Here is a 15877-nt window from a genome sequence, read left to right as displayed (position 1 = left end):
CTTACTGACCCCAAACTTTTAAAGAATAGTGTACATAATAGCTATAAAATAATATGATAAAATAAAAATAAAAAATATCTCATGAACATGCTTTCATGTATAATGAGCCTTGAAAGTAATAGTGATTTTTATTATTACAGGAGCATATTAGTTATGAATAGATTTTATAGACATGCTGTGACGCATGTGCTATAGAGCTGTTTCAAGAAAAACAAATATTATACTTTACATAATTTAATTTAATTTAATTTAATTTAATTTAATTATAATCAATATGAAAGTACATTTTAGATTGGAAATAACACCTGGAATTGTTAAAATCATCTCACTTGCAGGAATAAAATACCCACACAGAAATAATGCATAATAGGGGTTATTAATAGTACACTTGTGTGGTTACAGCTCAATATGTTATATAATCAAAAGAGTCCGTTTTGGATTTTTATAAATAATGCATTAAATTGCATATAAAAATTATTTTATATATATGTATATATAATATTATATATGTATATAAAAGTTATAAATGTTGTAAATTATATAAAAATTATATAAATTTTTTTTTCATTTTATAAATTCTGTAGTAAATTACTTATAAATAAATTGTATATTGTGTATAAATGATGTAAATTATATAAATGTATAAATAAATGATAGAAAAAGATCAATGTTTGATTTTTATAAATTCTGTATTAACTTACTAATAAATAAATTCTATAACATATAAAAATATATAAAATATGAAAAGATTCTGTTTCTGATTTTTTTTAAATTCTGTAAAAAAAATACTTCTAAATTACTATGAATATATAAATAAATTCTATAAAAATTCTGTTTTTGATTTTTATAAACCTTGATTTTTATTAACTTATAAATATAATAAATAAAAATATTTATTTAAAATACAAAAAATTTTTGGGGGATTTTTATTTATAAATTCTGTAAAATTACTTATAAATTACTTGCATAGAGATGATGTAAATTATATAAATATATAAATAAATAAAAATATTCCGTTTATGATTTTTATAAATTCTGTATTAACTTACATATAAATAAACTGTACTATATATATATATATATATATATATATATATATATATATAAGATTGATTTAAAATATAAAAAGATTCAGTTTTTGATTTTTCTAAATTATAAGTATAATAAATTATAATTTTATAAATTAAATTATAATAAATGATATATAAATGATCTGAAAACATTTTGTGCTGTAGATTTCCATCAGTGAAGTAAAGCCTCGTTTCTCTCTCTCAGCCTCTTAAGTCTTTACGGAAGCTGCTTCATCTCACCTCCTCGTCCTCGTCCTCCAACCAAACCTCGGCAGATCTCCACTACCCCCTGCCATCCTCCAAAGGAGGCGGGAGTTTCGTGGAGCCGCGTGGCCTCGGCTCCATGCAGCCCAAGGGCCGTCCGGCTGCATACGGGGCCCCGGGGCCCCTGGAGTCCGGCTGGCACTCCAGCGCTCTGGGCCGTCCCGAGGGAAACCCGTATCCCGACCAGCTGACCTCCAAAACGGGCCCCAACGGCTTCGCTCGCCACTTTCGTTCACGTTTGCCAAACCTGAATGACCTTAAAGAGACGGCGCTGTGAGTCCAACTCACCCCTGATGGACCTTCTTTTCTTGCGTATTAAGGGTAGGCCTATATGTCTTTATTTTTGGGTTTTTTCTTTTTTAGTTTTTAATATTTGATAGCACTTCTTATATTATTTATGTACTGTAATTACTGTATTTTTTGTTATCTGATAATACAGTCTAAAAGCAGATGATATAGCTCTATGTAAATGGGAATATATAAATGTATAGCACTGTACGTGCGGCTTTAGTTTCTACTCTGGTTGTAGTATATAAATATTATCTGATTCTGCATAGTTACTCTTATATTTGGCTAAAGGTTCATGTATAGATGACAGTATTGACATTTATTTTATAGTTATAGAATAAGACTACAGTATATATAGATATTACGGCTTTGTCTTTGAGTATTTTCTGTTTACAATTCAGTGAATATCGGTAGATATTAAGAGTAACAGTAATTAACGGTAAGAATGCGCGATTATATGTGCGTGTGCTTCCCAGATAGCACACGTATGTTACTTTAAATGTCATATTTATGTATAAATTTAATTCTTAAATGTTGTGAATATCATACTAACACACAACAGGGACGACAAACACTAGCAAATAATTCAGATTTTGAGAGCAGACTTTTCTGCTCAACGAAGCTGTAATTGTTTAATTAAAAATACAGTAAAAACAGCAAAATTGTGAAATATTTTTACAATTTAAAACAGCTGTTTCCTATGTGAATATCTGTTAAACTTTAATTTATTTCTGTGATCAAAGCTGTATTTTCAGCATCATTACTCCAGTCTTCAGTGTCACATGATCTTCAGAAATCATTCTAACATGCTGATTTGCTGCTCAAAGAACATTTCTGATTATTATCAATGTTGAAAACATTTATAATGTTACAAATGTCATCAAAGAATCCTAAAAAAATATTGAGTACCAATAATCAATAATAGAGCAGCAAATCAGCATATTAGAATGATTTCTGAAGATCATGTGACACTGAAGACTGCAGTAATGATGCTGAAAATTCAGCTGCGCATCACAGAAATAAATTACATTTTACACTATATTCATATAGAAGAGTTATTTTCAATTCTAATAATATTTCACTTTTTTTCAGTTTTTACTGTAATTTTAATCAAATAAATGCAGACTTGGCGACAATAAAATTCATAATTATTCCAAACTTTGACCCATAGTGTACTGCAGATGACGAAGCGTCTAAAAAACGTCCCGACAACATACGTGTGCTATCTGGGTTTCGTGTGGGTCTTTTGTTAGTCTTTACAAATCACAGCCACTGAAATTTCTTAAGCCTTTAAAATAACAATTGAAGCAAAAACGTCAACCAAATCTGACCAAATCAAATGAAATGGTGTGGCTCCACCTGCCGGCCATTAAGATCCACTGCAAAAAAAAAAAAAGTCAGAGTATATGATGCCTTTTTTTTATTTTTAAAGTAAGATTACTTTTTACTATATCTTATCAGTCTTTGATTCCCTCAGGTATAGAGTTCTTTGAACACTGCAAATACAGTTTTACATGCAATATCTGGATATCAGATGTCGAAGCTCTTTAGATTGTTTCATGTTTCTGTTTAGGGAAATAGAGCCAGTGTGTGTGTATACACGAGGAGGAGAAATAATAATAATAATAATAATAATAATAATAATAATTTATTAATTTTATGCAATATGTAATTTCACATTCGCCAGATAATCTTCTAAATAAAGCTCAAGGTTCCTGGAGGCGTATTGTTTCGTCTCAGCTGGTTTTTACACGAATGATTCATATGTCAGTCGGGTACAAGAGATGTCAAATGCCAGGATTTCCTGGAAAACCGAGCTCGATTACACATCAGCGATATGCATCTCATTTTATTTTCAGAGATTTATGTATAGGAATTATCCTCGAATCATCTAGATTATTGAGAATATTGATCATAAACTAGTCAATTAGCCGCTAATCCATCACCGCGGCCCTTGTGTCTGAAGTTTATTCATCAGTCTCTTCTACTGCCACACGTTTCATATCGCAGGATTGTCATGACGGATGGTGTTTCACTCTATAATCATGTGTTTTTCAGCTACAGTGAGGAGTTGAGATGCTAATGAGCTCATTTAAATAAACATAAGACTGTCTGTTTTTTAAAAGAATCCATGAATAAAACCAAATCAAACCAAATCAAACGTGAACTGTCCTTGAGCAGTGCACTTGAATGTTTTTTTGTCTTATAAATATTTTACGTGTAAAATACCGTACTACACTAGGAGAGCAAATGCTAGCATTGCATAGAATGGTTTAGGTTTTGCTAGCATTGAACAATTGCAAAGCTAATTTTAATCATCTCCTACACCCTTGATGTTAGCACATGCTAAAGCTTGTTGTTATGGTTTGAAATGACTTATTTCAGTATCAATAGCAGTTACTAGGTCGGCACATCCCGTCAACCCATCAAAAACAACGTGGTTATTTATTTATTTTTGAAAACCATATAAGAACATTCTGGGAACTGAAAATTAACCTTCCCAAACAAACAAGCAAGCAAAAAACAAAACAACAACAACAAAAACACCTAACCTTCCCTGAATGTATAGGCCTACAGAACATTCTCTAATGCTCTTTTTTAGGTTTTATTTTTAAAAACTATGAACTAACCTCCCCAGAACGTTGTGATAACCTAAAGAGAACATTTTGGGAACCAAAAATTGTTAGCTGGGTGGTTAGTAATTTTAAGACAGGATTTTCCATTTTGTTTTATACCTGATTAGCTCGACACTGCGTCTCTTTATGTGTTAATTGCTAATGTCTAATTGCTAATGGAATTTTTCAAAAAGACACCTACAGTAACATCAGTGTGCGAGTCCTCTTCTGGTTATATTTACAGCCATTTATTAGATAATAACAGTTTATTTTGGTTGTTGTGCTGAGTCAGAAACAGCTAGCTAGCTAGTTTACAGCCTTTATCTGTGGTATTGATTTTTGACCGTTTTAAATGCAGTTACTAAGAAGCTCGATGGTTGTTCACATGTTTTCTGACTCAATTATTGAATCAATATGGAATTTATTCAATTATTACCGCTCTACTCTATTTATAAACTCCTACTCCGATTATATCGCGATTTGTTTGGCATCTCAACCGATTTGAATCGTCACACATTTGAATCGATTTTCAACCGGCTCGCGGTTAATCGTTACATCTTTTATTATTATCATTAATTATTATTTCAGAAAGCAAAATGGACTGTTGCTCTTTTTTGCAAACTTTGCAAAGATCAGCAAGTCATTGATAATAAACCAGCCCTCATGTTTTGGACCAAAAATGGTTATTTGTTTTATTTTGTACACACAGAAGCTACAGTTATGTGGTATTATTACCCTCTGGTCTGAGTATTTTACTTTAGTACCTAAAGCTGTTCTTAACCCACGGTGCATTTGTTCATGCACATGAGCAGCTCCAGGCGTAGGGCGATGCGCGTGTGCCAGCCCAGAGGAAGGATCCGCAGATACCGCGCCACGATGGGCGGACGCAGCAGGTTCTGGACCGTGGAGGATCGGTCCGTGTTTCCATAAAACACCTGATGGATGAACACAAGCCATAAACATCATTACATGATGGGGGTTCATGCCAGTATACTCACTACTGACTAATCCAACATTGTCATCAAAAATCCAAAATTGTCATTGCTCTATTCTTTTTCTACTCTGCCTGTTTTCTTTTTATTTATTATACAATAAAAAAAAAAACTTGCTACGTGTACTGCCTTAAAGGGATACTCCACCCCAAAATGAAAATGTTGTCATTAATCACTTACCCCCATGTCGTTCCAAACCCGTAAAAGCTTCGTTCGTCTTCGGAACACAATTTAAGATATTCTGGAGGTTTGTGACTGTCCCATTGACTGCCAAGTAAATAACACTGTCAAGGCCCAGAAAAGTATGAAAGGCATCGTCACAATAGTCCATCTGCTATCAGTGCTTCAATCTGAACTTTATGAAGCGACGAGAATACTTTTTGTACGCAAAGAAAATAAAAATAACAACTTTATTCAAAAATTTGTCACAGTAGTGCCATTTTGGAGAATATCTGCTGGACGCAAATAGCGTATGCTGTTCTGTGTCAGCCGCGCCACACGGATCAAAGCATAAATACAAAATCAAAGCATAAATAAACGTTAAAAACGTATCTGTGTGGCGCAGCTGACACAGAACAGCGTATGCTATTTGTGTTCAGCGGATATTCTCCAAAATGGCGCTACGGTGACGCGGAGGAGACAAATTGTTGAATAAAGTCGTTATTTTTATTTTCTTGGCGTACAAATGTATTCTCGTCGCTTCATAAAATTACAGTGACGTAATTTTGACATAACATTGTTTTCGACGATGTCTTTCATACTTTTCTGGACCTTGACAGTGGTATTTACTTGGCAGTCAATGGGACAGACACAAACCTCCCGGGTTTCATCCAAAATATCTTAAATTGTGTTCCGAAGTTGAACGAAGCTTTTACGGGTTTGGAACGACATGGGGGTAAGTGATTAATGACACAATTTTCATTTTGGGGTGGAGCAACCCTTTAAGCTAACTGAGACTTGTTATAGCACTTGCATATTATTGATCTTTTGTTGATTTTGATTGCTTTTGTCTGTAAGTCGCTTTGGATAAAAGCGTCTGCTAAATGACTAAATGTAAATGTACAAACATTAGCTATGTTTCCATCCAAAGATGCAAATTTAACTTATGCACAAAAGTGGAATATTGCATAAAACATTTGCAAACAACCAGTTAAAGAGAACAAAATCGTCACTTCCTGATGAATAAAGACAAACGTGTTTCCATCGTAGTTTATTTGCATTTTTTCTTATTGGATAAAAAAGTTTAAATTTTATTTTTTATATAGTATTTATGCGCATCTTGGCGTTTCCATCCAGTGGTTTTTTATGTGATATTCCAAAATGCGTATAAAAATAGGTGGATGGAAACATAGCTATTATCTCCCGGTTTCATAGACAAGGCTTAAGCTTAGTCCCGGACTAAAATGCATGTCTGGGCTGTTTTAACTGAAAGAAACTTTCACTGACTGATCTTAAAATGTCAGTTTCATTGTTTTGTCTCAAGATGCACCCCAGTACTGTTTTTATCTAAGGCATGTTACGTAAATGTCCTAATTGAACTATGGCCTAATTCTAGCTTAACTTAAGCCCTGTCTGTAAAACTGGGCCTATCAGACATGCGCCGTGCATTCTTGGATAGGAAACTTCACAGAAATTAGGCAATAATGTGGTAAAACTTTGTCTTGGTACTTAATAGTGATAAATAGTTAGTTAGATTACCATTTTAGAGCGTTTCACGCCAAGAACCATAACTGTAAAAGATATCAGTGCCCTTTATTAGCGCCCACACCAACAGGTGATAACGCTCTGTTTATTATAAGCGTGCGCTGCAATAATGTTTAAACGTTTGCGCTCTTTAAAGTCAGAAAGATTGTAATTGGCTGTAGATGTTTATCGTTCATCAGCGGGAAAATAATTGAAAGTGAAAGAGATTCAAGCAATATTGTTATTAGTTATTGTGTGTACTTCGCTATTCTCTTAGAATTAGAATGATAATTAAAACTTCATATTTATAGTTATTGTTATTGTCTTTGGTGTGGATGGCATGTTCGTTAATGGTAGAACAAGAGGCTAGTATTAAAACTTGACGGTGTTACTGAAGGTTTTTTTTCACATAGGATCAAACGTCAGATTTTAGAGGAATCCTTTTGATTGTACTCAAAACACTCTTGTATTTTAAGGCTTTTACCCTGTTGTTCCCGGTCTGGTCTTTGTAATAAATCCAGTTGAGGTTGTCTTGAGTTCGGTACTGCAGGCTGTATTTCGTTGTCCATTCGTCAGCATCACAGCGGCCCTGAGCCAGGATACCCGAGACCACCCGCACCTCCTGGAGGTCAATCTGAAGCCACTGATTCGTGTCCTGGAATTTGGACAGCCAAGCACAGCTGCGACGGAGCAGAGAGTCAGTCAGAGTCCGCTTTATTATGACCCCACACAAGTTAAATCAGATTTAGCGCTAGTCATTTTGGTAATGGTGAAATCCAAGCTTTAATTTCAGGCTGCTAGAAGGTTTTTCTGAGACACTCACCCAAACCCCTGACTGTTCAGTCGGGCTTTATTTGGGGTCCATGAGGAGAACCAGCCCACGTACTGATCCTGGTTTGAACAGGTAAGCTGCTCCGCCACCACCGACCCAGACTCAAACCCCAGCGGCTTGTGGTAGGGACACTCTGATTAGAAACAAGGAGCATGGAAACCATCAAGTCATGTTGAGAACATCATGTTCAATGTGATTTACACAAGCAGGACCAACCTCCACCAGTTCCTGGAACTCAGAAACGGTAAAACTGTCAACAGGAAGTGATGAATCATGATGCATTTTTGTAGGCCAAGTTAGCATAAACCTATAAAAACCCAATAGGAGTTTTCCAATGGCTTTAGGATTATTGCAGAAAACAATCGCCAGAAGTAAAAAGCTAAATGTAGGCTGTTAGCAAATGCCTTTTTAAAGACAAGTAAATGCTTTTTAAGGGGTATTATGGATATATCATGTGACCCTTGACCACAAAACCAGTCATAAGCAGCACAGGTATATTTGTAGCAATAGCCAACAATTACATTGTATGGGTCAAAATTATCAATTTTTCTTTTATGCCAAAAATCATTCGGATATTAAGTAAAGTTGATGTTCCATGAAGATATTTTGTAAATTTCCTACCATAAATATATCAAAACTTAATTTTTGATTAGTAATATGCATTGCTAAAATCTTCATTTGGACAACTTTAAAGGCGATTTTTTTTTTGCACCCTCAGATTACAGATTTTCAAATAGTTGTGTCTCAGCCAAATATTGTCCGATCCTAACAAACCATACATCAATGGAAATTGACCAGAAAAAAATTCAGAAAATTGACCCTTATGGTCAAGGGTCACATATTTCATGTTGTAGAAAAACCCATTGACTTCAAGATGATGGAAGCACAAGTGATGAAACACAATTTTGCCTAAAAAAACACATCATCCCTGCAGCATCCAGAGTATGAATAAAATGAACACAAATGCATGCTTTGAATGTCATATTATCATTTTGAATGAATGAATGAAGCATTTATATAGTGCTATATTGTGGATTGCTGTATACTCAAAGCGCTTTACAGTCATATGGGGGGGGGGGGGGACAATATATATTGTCATATGAGTCTTTTCCAGGCTGTGTGAAGATCAGGAGCCCTGTTGATTGGCACGTGTGGATCTCCAGCAGTTTGTGATGGAGCAGGACAGACGGCCCTATTTCAGGCCCGGTAATCTGGGCATCACAATCATTAGTGATGAGATTATCCACTGGCACTCTCTACCCTCGCTCAAAGTCACCGTTTCTCACTCATTCTCATCCTGATGGTCTCTCGCTCATCTCGTCTCATCGTCTCCATCAGACAGTCCTTTAGTTCTTTCTCCTGATCTGTTAATAATTTGATCGTAATGTCCGCTGCTCTGTCAAACTGAGGACAGAGGGTGGTTCATGTGTCATCAGTTTTGGCTGATGCATCATGGATGATCGTTACTCACGTAATAGCTCGAAAGCCTCTTGGCTTCATGCCCTGAATCAGTAAGCATGCACTTCCGAAGGGACCGAGAGGTGCTCTCGTCTTGCAGTGACAAGTAATGCTGCCGTTCACTGCATGACTTTGCATGTTTTTATCATTCAACACCCACACAGGCCAAATACAGACATGCATGTGATGCTCTGCAAGCGTGTGGTCCTGTCAAGCATGCTTATATTCAGGATTTAAAAAAAAAAAAACCTTAACTGCATGTAGTCCTCATAAACATTCTAGGTTCTATAACTTCACACATTTAAAGCTTCTTCAATATCTCAAATATATTATGATATAGTGCACAGCAAACATCTTGCTGACAGCAGGACATAGGGCAACAATTCAATAAACAAGAAATAAACATTAAGTGATTTGATTTGTAGAGACAATATTGTCATTTTTGCTCTATTTTACTCACAAAAATGGTTCCAAACAAAGCCATGTTTCAGCACTGAAAATGTTTGTATTTTAAACAAATCAGGTGAGTCAGTGATTCACTGATCTCTTCATAAAAATGAATCAGTCATTTTGAAAGAATCGATTTAACAAATGACTCGCTTATTAAGACAGTGGCTTGCTGCCACATGGTAATTTTAGTTTCTTGTTTAAAAGTATCATATATTTTTTCTATCAGTTAAAAAATTAATAAATTAAGACACACACACACACACACACACACGTCTGTATATCTACAGTGGTGGCCAAAATTATTAGAACATTTTCACCAGCTAGAAGCAACGTCTCCAAGACTCTTCAAGAAATCTACCTGCAAAGCTTCCTGAAAAACTGCTCAAGTGCACCGAGGGCAAAAGCTGCTTTAAATGCAAAGGATGCTCACACCAAATGTTGATTTCATTTACTTAACAGAAGTTAACTGATAAAGAAAATCTATTTATGACAGTATTTTTGACAGCATCCTCATTTTACAGCATTTTTACACAAGTGCCTATAACTTTTAACAGTACTGTAGCTTTGCAGGTAGGTTTCTTGAAGCATCTTGGAGACGTTGTTCTCCACAGTTCTTCTGGATTCAGTCTGTCTCAGTTTATTCATGTCATTCCAGACAGACTGGATGATGATCAGTTCGATCTCTGTGTGGAGCACAAAAATCTCACTGGATTATTACAATTAATGGCAAAATTAATGTTTGGAAATGTAAACTGATATTTCCTACTGACACACTACAGCAAAAGATAGAAATAACTGACTTAAAACCACTTTTAGCTGCTGAAAATACTTGTGTTCTAATCATTTTGGCCACCACTGTATATCTATATGCATGTATGTGTGTGTTATCCTTTTTTTGGAAGAGTCCTGTGCATTGTAGACAGGCACTGACCCGGCATGCAGTCCAGATAGGGGCTGCGTGTGGGTGGCGTGGTGCTGATGGAGGTCCAGGTGGCTGGAGTCCCGGTGGGTCGCGGTTCCTGACAGTCACAGTTACAGCCCGTCGGCATTTGATTCTCCGCCACTTCCTTCACACTCACCTCATCCTCATCTTCATAAGGCCATGGCATCTCTAACTCCTGACACACACATGTACACATACAGTAGTCACAAACACTGTCATATGTAACCAGTGTTGGGCTAGTTACTCAAAGAATGTAATATATTACTCATTACTAGTTACTCTTTCAATTACATTCTGGCAACAGTAATTAGTTACACTACTAGTTACGTTACTTTTTCTTCACGCCTCACAGAAGTTGTAACTGTGTATCTTCCAGATAAAATTCTTCTAGAATGTTACTAACAACATATTTCTGCCTCATCATTTGACCAAAATCCACATTGGATCGCAGTCAGAAGTTATTACAAACACTCAATAATGATTGATAATGACATTCAAGTAGAAGTGTTGTATTCATCTCATTAATTGTCATGTGTAGCTAGAAGTAATTTTTACATTACCCATATGCGATTAAATTTCGTTATGTATTTGATCAAATCACATGAGTTTGTAAGAAACTGTTTAATTTTCCAAAAATATTTGTAATTATATTAATATAATGTACCACATGCTGATCAGAGGGATGTAATGCCAGAGTAAAGTAACGCCACAACTTACACAACAGATCTTTTTTCCTGACAAAATCAATATAATGCAATATTTCTATCTGCTGAATGTAAGCTTTTCCAAGCTTGCCTTGACTTGATTGTTAGATTTTAAATCAGCGGGGTTGAGGCATCAAAAGTAACTAAGCTGTTTTATGGATGGTAACTGTAATATTATTACTGAAATCTTATTAGTAATTAGTTACACTACTAGTTACTGCAAAAAGTAATATTATTACAGTAACTAAATTACTAGTAAGTAGTTACTGCCCAACACTGTATGTAACACACACCTGTACACACACACACACACACACACATGTTGTGTTTCCATGTTATATGGGGACATCCCATAGGCGTATGGTTTTTATACTGTGCAAACTGTATATTCTATCGCCCTACACCTAAACCTACCCCTTACATGAGCATTTCTACATTTTTAGATTCTGTGTGATTTATAAACTTGTTTCCTTGTGGGGACCTAAAAAATGTCCAAATTTACTGGTATTACTATCCTCGTGGGGACATTTGGTCCCCATAACATAGTGAATACCAGGTACACACACACATAGACACACACACACACACACACACATTTATACTCACCCCCTGTGTGTTTACACCAATGAAAACTGTGACAGAGATAATAGAGATACATGTTATTATTAAATAAATATCTATCCCAGTACAGTCAAAAATACATTTTATCTGGCCTAAATATATTTTAAATATATGTTATAAACAATGAAACTCAATGAAATATGATTTTTAAATTTGAAAATATATTTAGTTTCCATGTATTTCAGGAGCAAGAAAATACTTGCAGTAGCCTACATATAGGCTATATCTAAATGTATAGGAAAAAATAGATCAAAACTAGACTTGTAATTTAATAATGCTTGCTTTTTAATATGGTAAGTATTTTTCATGCTGAATTTTGACAAATTATGTTTTTCTTTAAAATGTGACAGTATGGGAATGTTTTTTCTTGGATTGAAACAAATGGAGGGCAAAATGTATTTTTAAATGCTTTATATTTAAAGCATATTGGTAAATATATTGGTAGAATATATATTTACAAAAATATATTTAGAAATGTATATGAGAGTAAAGTATGTCTACAACGATAAAAGACTTGATATTGCTGGAATCACTTTCAGAGCGATTAATATATTTCCTGCCTATGATAACAGCATTGAGCCAATCAGAATCCACTCCACAAATAGCTCGAGCACATAAAGTGGCAGAAGACAAAACTTCTAAGGCACACTTAGTATAAGCATAATCGGTTATCGGTTTAAACAGGCCTTTAAAATCATTAAAGTAAAGCTCCTGAATTTAATTTTCCAAACATGAATCATTCTGCACACTTCCGCTTCATCCATTTTTCCTTTTACTGCAAATACATAACTTTCAAGTTCATGGAAACTAGGCTACTGTACTACAGATGGTGTGTCCAGCTCTCATATCACACACACTTTGTACCTTGAGTCAGCAGCAGCAGCAGAAACACTCTGAGGATCTTCGCGTCCATCTCGATGAGCAGGTCTAGTGCACTATGAACAGCAGCGGTCAGTGCGCTCTGGATTACTGTAATCCACTGACTCCATTCATCCAATAATAGTCCTGATCGGCCTCTGCCTGACTTCTCTCTCATTGCTCTCTTTCAGAGCATTGAGTTCTGGGTTTCATTGAAGCACCCACTTTTGTGTTTCTCTTTAAATCTACAACTGCTTAAACCGTGTGTGTTTGTTCACACTTGATTAAACAATAAAACAGTACTCAGGGTAGGGCCATATTACATTTTTGACAAGAATCTGTGAGGGACTGAATTACAGAGCAATCAGAATTAGAAAGCGCTTTATTGCCGAGTATGTTTGCACATACAAAGAATTTGTTTTAGTGCCAGAAGCTTCCAGTACACAGACAACAACAATACACAGATAATTATAAAAAATTTAGATATGAGTAAATAACACATATGTATAGACTAGCCTATATAAATAAAAGTAGACAAAAATTGTGTGTACAATCTAGGATCTTTATACAGTGCATACCATTGTAAAGACGTTGCACGTTAAATTCAATATAACCTTAATGTTTATAAATCTAAATATAAACAGCACTGGAAATCAAGTTTATCAAATGCAACTAAATAGCCGAATTGGCCTTTTATAGTTAGGCTGATATACAATTCTCAAACCGTAAAACACCCTGAAAAATGGTCACCTAAACGAGGCCCGTGTTTATTCCAAGTCAAAATATTATTTTATTTGATTACTGAATCAACTTAAATGTATAGTCATTATTATACAACTAAATTCATTTTTATGCATTAAGGCCTGGTTTCACAGATATAGGGTTTAGAGTAAACCAGGATTAGATCAAAGCTCAATTAAGACATTTAAGCAATTTTTATGAAAAAATAAAACATTACTGGTGTGCATCTTGAGACAAAACAAAGGCACTGATATATACACTGAAAAAAACAAGAAGTTAAATTTGCTTAATTTTTCTTTGCACGAATATTTTTTGAGTAAAATTTAAATAAGGAATTAAGTAAAATCTACTTAACTAAGTTATCTAAAATTAGTAGAGGAAATAAGTAAATTTAACGTGGCCAGGTAGAGTTTGATGAGTAATTTCTACTTAATTATTTTAAGTTTACCCTACAATGCTCAAGTACTTTTCACTCAGTCACGGTTCGTAAACTTTACTCAAACAACATAGCACTGAAAAAATAAAAATAATGCATATAAAGCATGTGGTTAAGTTACAAGCGCGTATGTAAGCAAGTAGACTGCTTGTTATTCATTTTAAGGTAATATGTTGATTCAATATAGTTATTAACTGAATGAACACAGAGACATCAATACTTGGCACATGATACACAATGACGGTGACAATCAGTGAATAGTGTTTGAGTGTGAATGGGTCATTTTGAGTAAAAAATGAACTCCAGATGTCACAAAACAGCAAGTTACTTAACCTAACAACTAAAGCAACCACAAAACAGTGTAAATACATCTCGAAAACAGCAAAAAATTACCTTATTAATTATTCTTGCCCAAGTGCATGATGGGAACAAAGGGATCATGATGTTGATATTTACTTAAACAATATTTGTAAAAATAACAAGTAAAATATACTTATAAGTTCAAACTTTAAATTCTACAAGCTTAAATTGAGTACTAATATTGAAATTACTCTATTTAAATTCTTGCCTGAACTAAATAATTTATTGTAGAAATTACATTTGTTTTTCTGTAGTATTTACTTCACCACAAAATCATTTTTATCAGTGTATTTTAAGTGCAAGTTTCTTTCAGTTGAAACGGCTCAGATTTACATTTTAGTCTGGGACTAGGCCTAAGCCTTGTCTGTGAAACCGGGGGTAAATGCTTTTATTTAAAAAAGAAGGGGGAAAAATAACTAAACTAAACTAGAAAGAAAGAGACCAAATGTGATATATAACGTTAGGTCTACATAGTGAAAACAAATAATTTAATATATGCTAATGTTCCTAACGTGAACAAATAAACGCAAGACTATTCGTTTATTATGAAAACTATGATTTATCATCACAGTGTGACTGAATGGACCTTTAGTTTGCGTGAATGTCTTAATTAGGTAAATAATTAGGCTAATTAAGACTGAAATGTTTCACCTGTGCTGAGCTGAGACACAATAAAGGAGTGTCCAGACGCTTGTTTATCAGCTCAGTCGCTGTAACTGCGAAGTGAACAGCAGCGATCATGAAAACCTCATCTGACCGGAGACCGAGATCCCTGAAGACGTCCAGGAGAACCGGCTGGACGCGCAAACGGAGCACCGAGGCGTATTCAGCTTACATTTACAAGATCGAGAAGGTATGTTAACGCAAACAATTTTTTTCTCTTTTGAACTAACTTCACACGACAGTTTCGCGTTTTAAAGTGACTTTTTCTTGTTTAAGGAGCTGAGTGAAGTGAGTGACACCGTGGCTTTGATGCGGCACCTGTCCGACGCGCATGCGCAGATGGGCGCCGAGGCCGCGCGGCTCTCCAAGTTCAACCGGCGAGGCGTCATCACCCAGCGAGAGCTCCACACCGCCGCCAAAAAGCTCCTGACGGCTGAGATTTAAATGCTGCACTTTTAGACATGTAAATGATGAATAAAGAGATTCCGTTTTTAAAAACGCTATGACATTTTGTTTCACTTAGTGCAGCGTAATTTAAAAACCGCTTTGAGGTTCAGGCCAATTTGTATTAACGGTCTCCAAAGTTTTCGCGTCCTGTGTTGCTACGCAACTCGCAGCCGGCGCTTTTTAAACTGCGCTCAGCGGTGGCGGGAACCAGGAGTCGCTTGGCAACAGCACCCTGTACTTAAAAATAACAGCTTTTAATACGTGTTTCAATAATTCATGTTCTTTGCAGTGGAGCAGTCTCTAAAGGAAAGGTCACCATGAATTCTGTACAACTGGTCAGACGGTGTCTGAAGTCTTGAACATTTAGCCTACCTGCTTCTCTCATGCCATATAACCTACTTGCGCTATAATTAATTAGGATCTGCTGACGTATTTAGCAGGTGAACTAATTT

At 35.2% G+C, this 15877-nt stretch overlaps 3 protein-coding genes across 6 annotated transcripts in view; 2 read left to right on the top strand and 1 right to left on the bottom strand.

Annotated features, from left to right (window-relative positions):
- Positions 1–5393, top strand: part of LOC131532061 (cyclin-dependent kinase-like 5) — a 62146-nt gene extending 56753 nt beyond the window's left edge. Inside the window, exons 19-20 of one of the 4 annotated variants that reach the window (XM_058763399.1) lie at positions 1276–1655; positions 5050–5393. In XM_058763399.1, the coding sequence (XP_058619382.1) occupies positions 1276–1611 (336 nt within the window). In that variant the 3' untranslated portion in view covers positions 1612–1655; positions 5050–5393. Of the gene's footprint in view, positions 1–1275; positions 5007–5049 lie in introns of those variants that run through there. The other 3 variants (XM_058763401.1, XM_058763400.1, XM_058763398.1) reach the window with 3 other exon arrangements.
- On the bottom strand, positions 5014–13588 carry LOC131532246 (retinoschisin-like). The gene is made up of 6 exons (XM_058763763.1): positions 12785–13588; positions 11906–11931; positions 10584–10770; positions 7736–7877; positions 7397–7592; positions 5014–5172 (listed from the first exon to the last, which is right to left on the bottom strand). The coding sequence occupies exons 1-6, from the start codon at positions 12954–12956 to the stop codon at positions 5014–5016; spliced, it is 882 nt and encodes a 293-aa protein (XP_058619746.1). The 5' UTR covers positions 12957–13588.
- A 1419-nt stretch (positions 13589–15007) lies between these two features.
- Positions 15008–15491, top strand: LOC131532062 (histone H2B.1, sperm-like). Its single transcript, XM_058763402.1, has 2 exons — positions 15008–15168; positions 15255–15491. Exons 1-2 carry the CDS (start codon positions 15055–15057, stop codon positions 15420–15422), a joined length of 282 nt encoding a protein of 93 aa, XP_058619385.1. The 5' UTR covers positions 15008–15054; the 3' UTR covers positions 15423–15491.
- Positions 15492–15877: the final 386 nt, after the last annotated feature.

Source organism: Onychostoma macrolepis, chromosome 23 (assembly GCF_012432095.1).
Source record: "Onychostoma macrolepis isolate SWU-2019 chromosome 23, ASM1243209v1, whole genome shotgun sequence".
NCBI classification, from domain to species: Eukaryota; Metazoa; Chordata; class Actinopteri; order Cypriniformes; family Cyprinidae; genus Onychostoma; species Onychostoma macrolepis.
The sequence above is the reverse complement of the archived record's forward strand: the minus strand, read 5'-3'. Positions and strand labels throughout refer to the sequence as shown.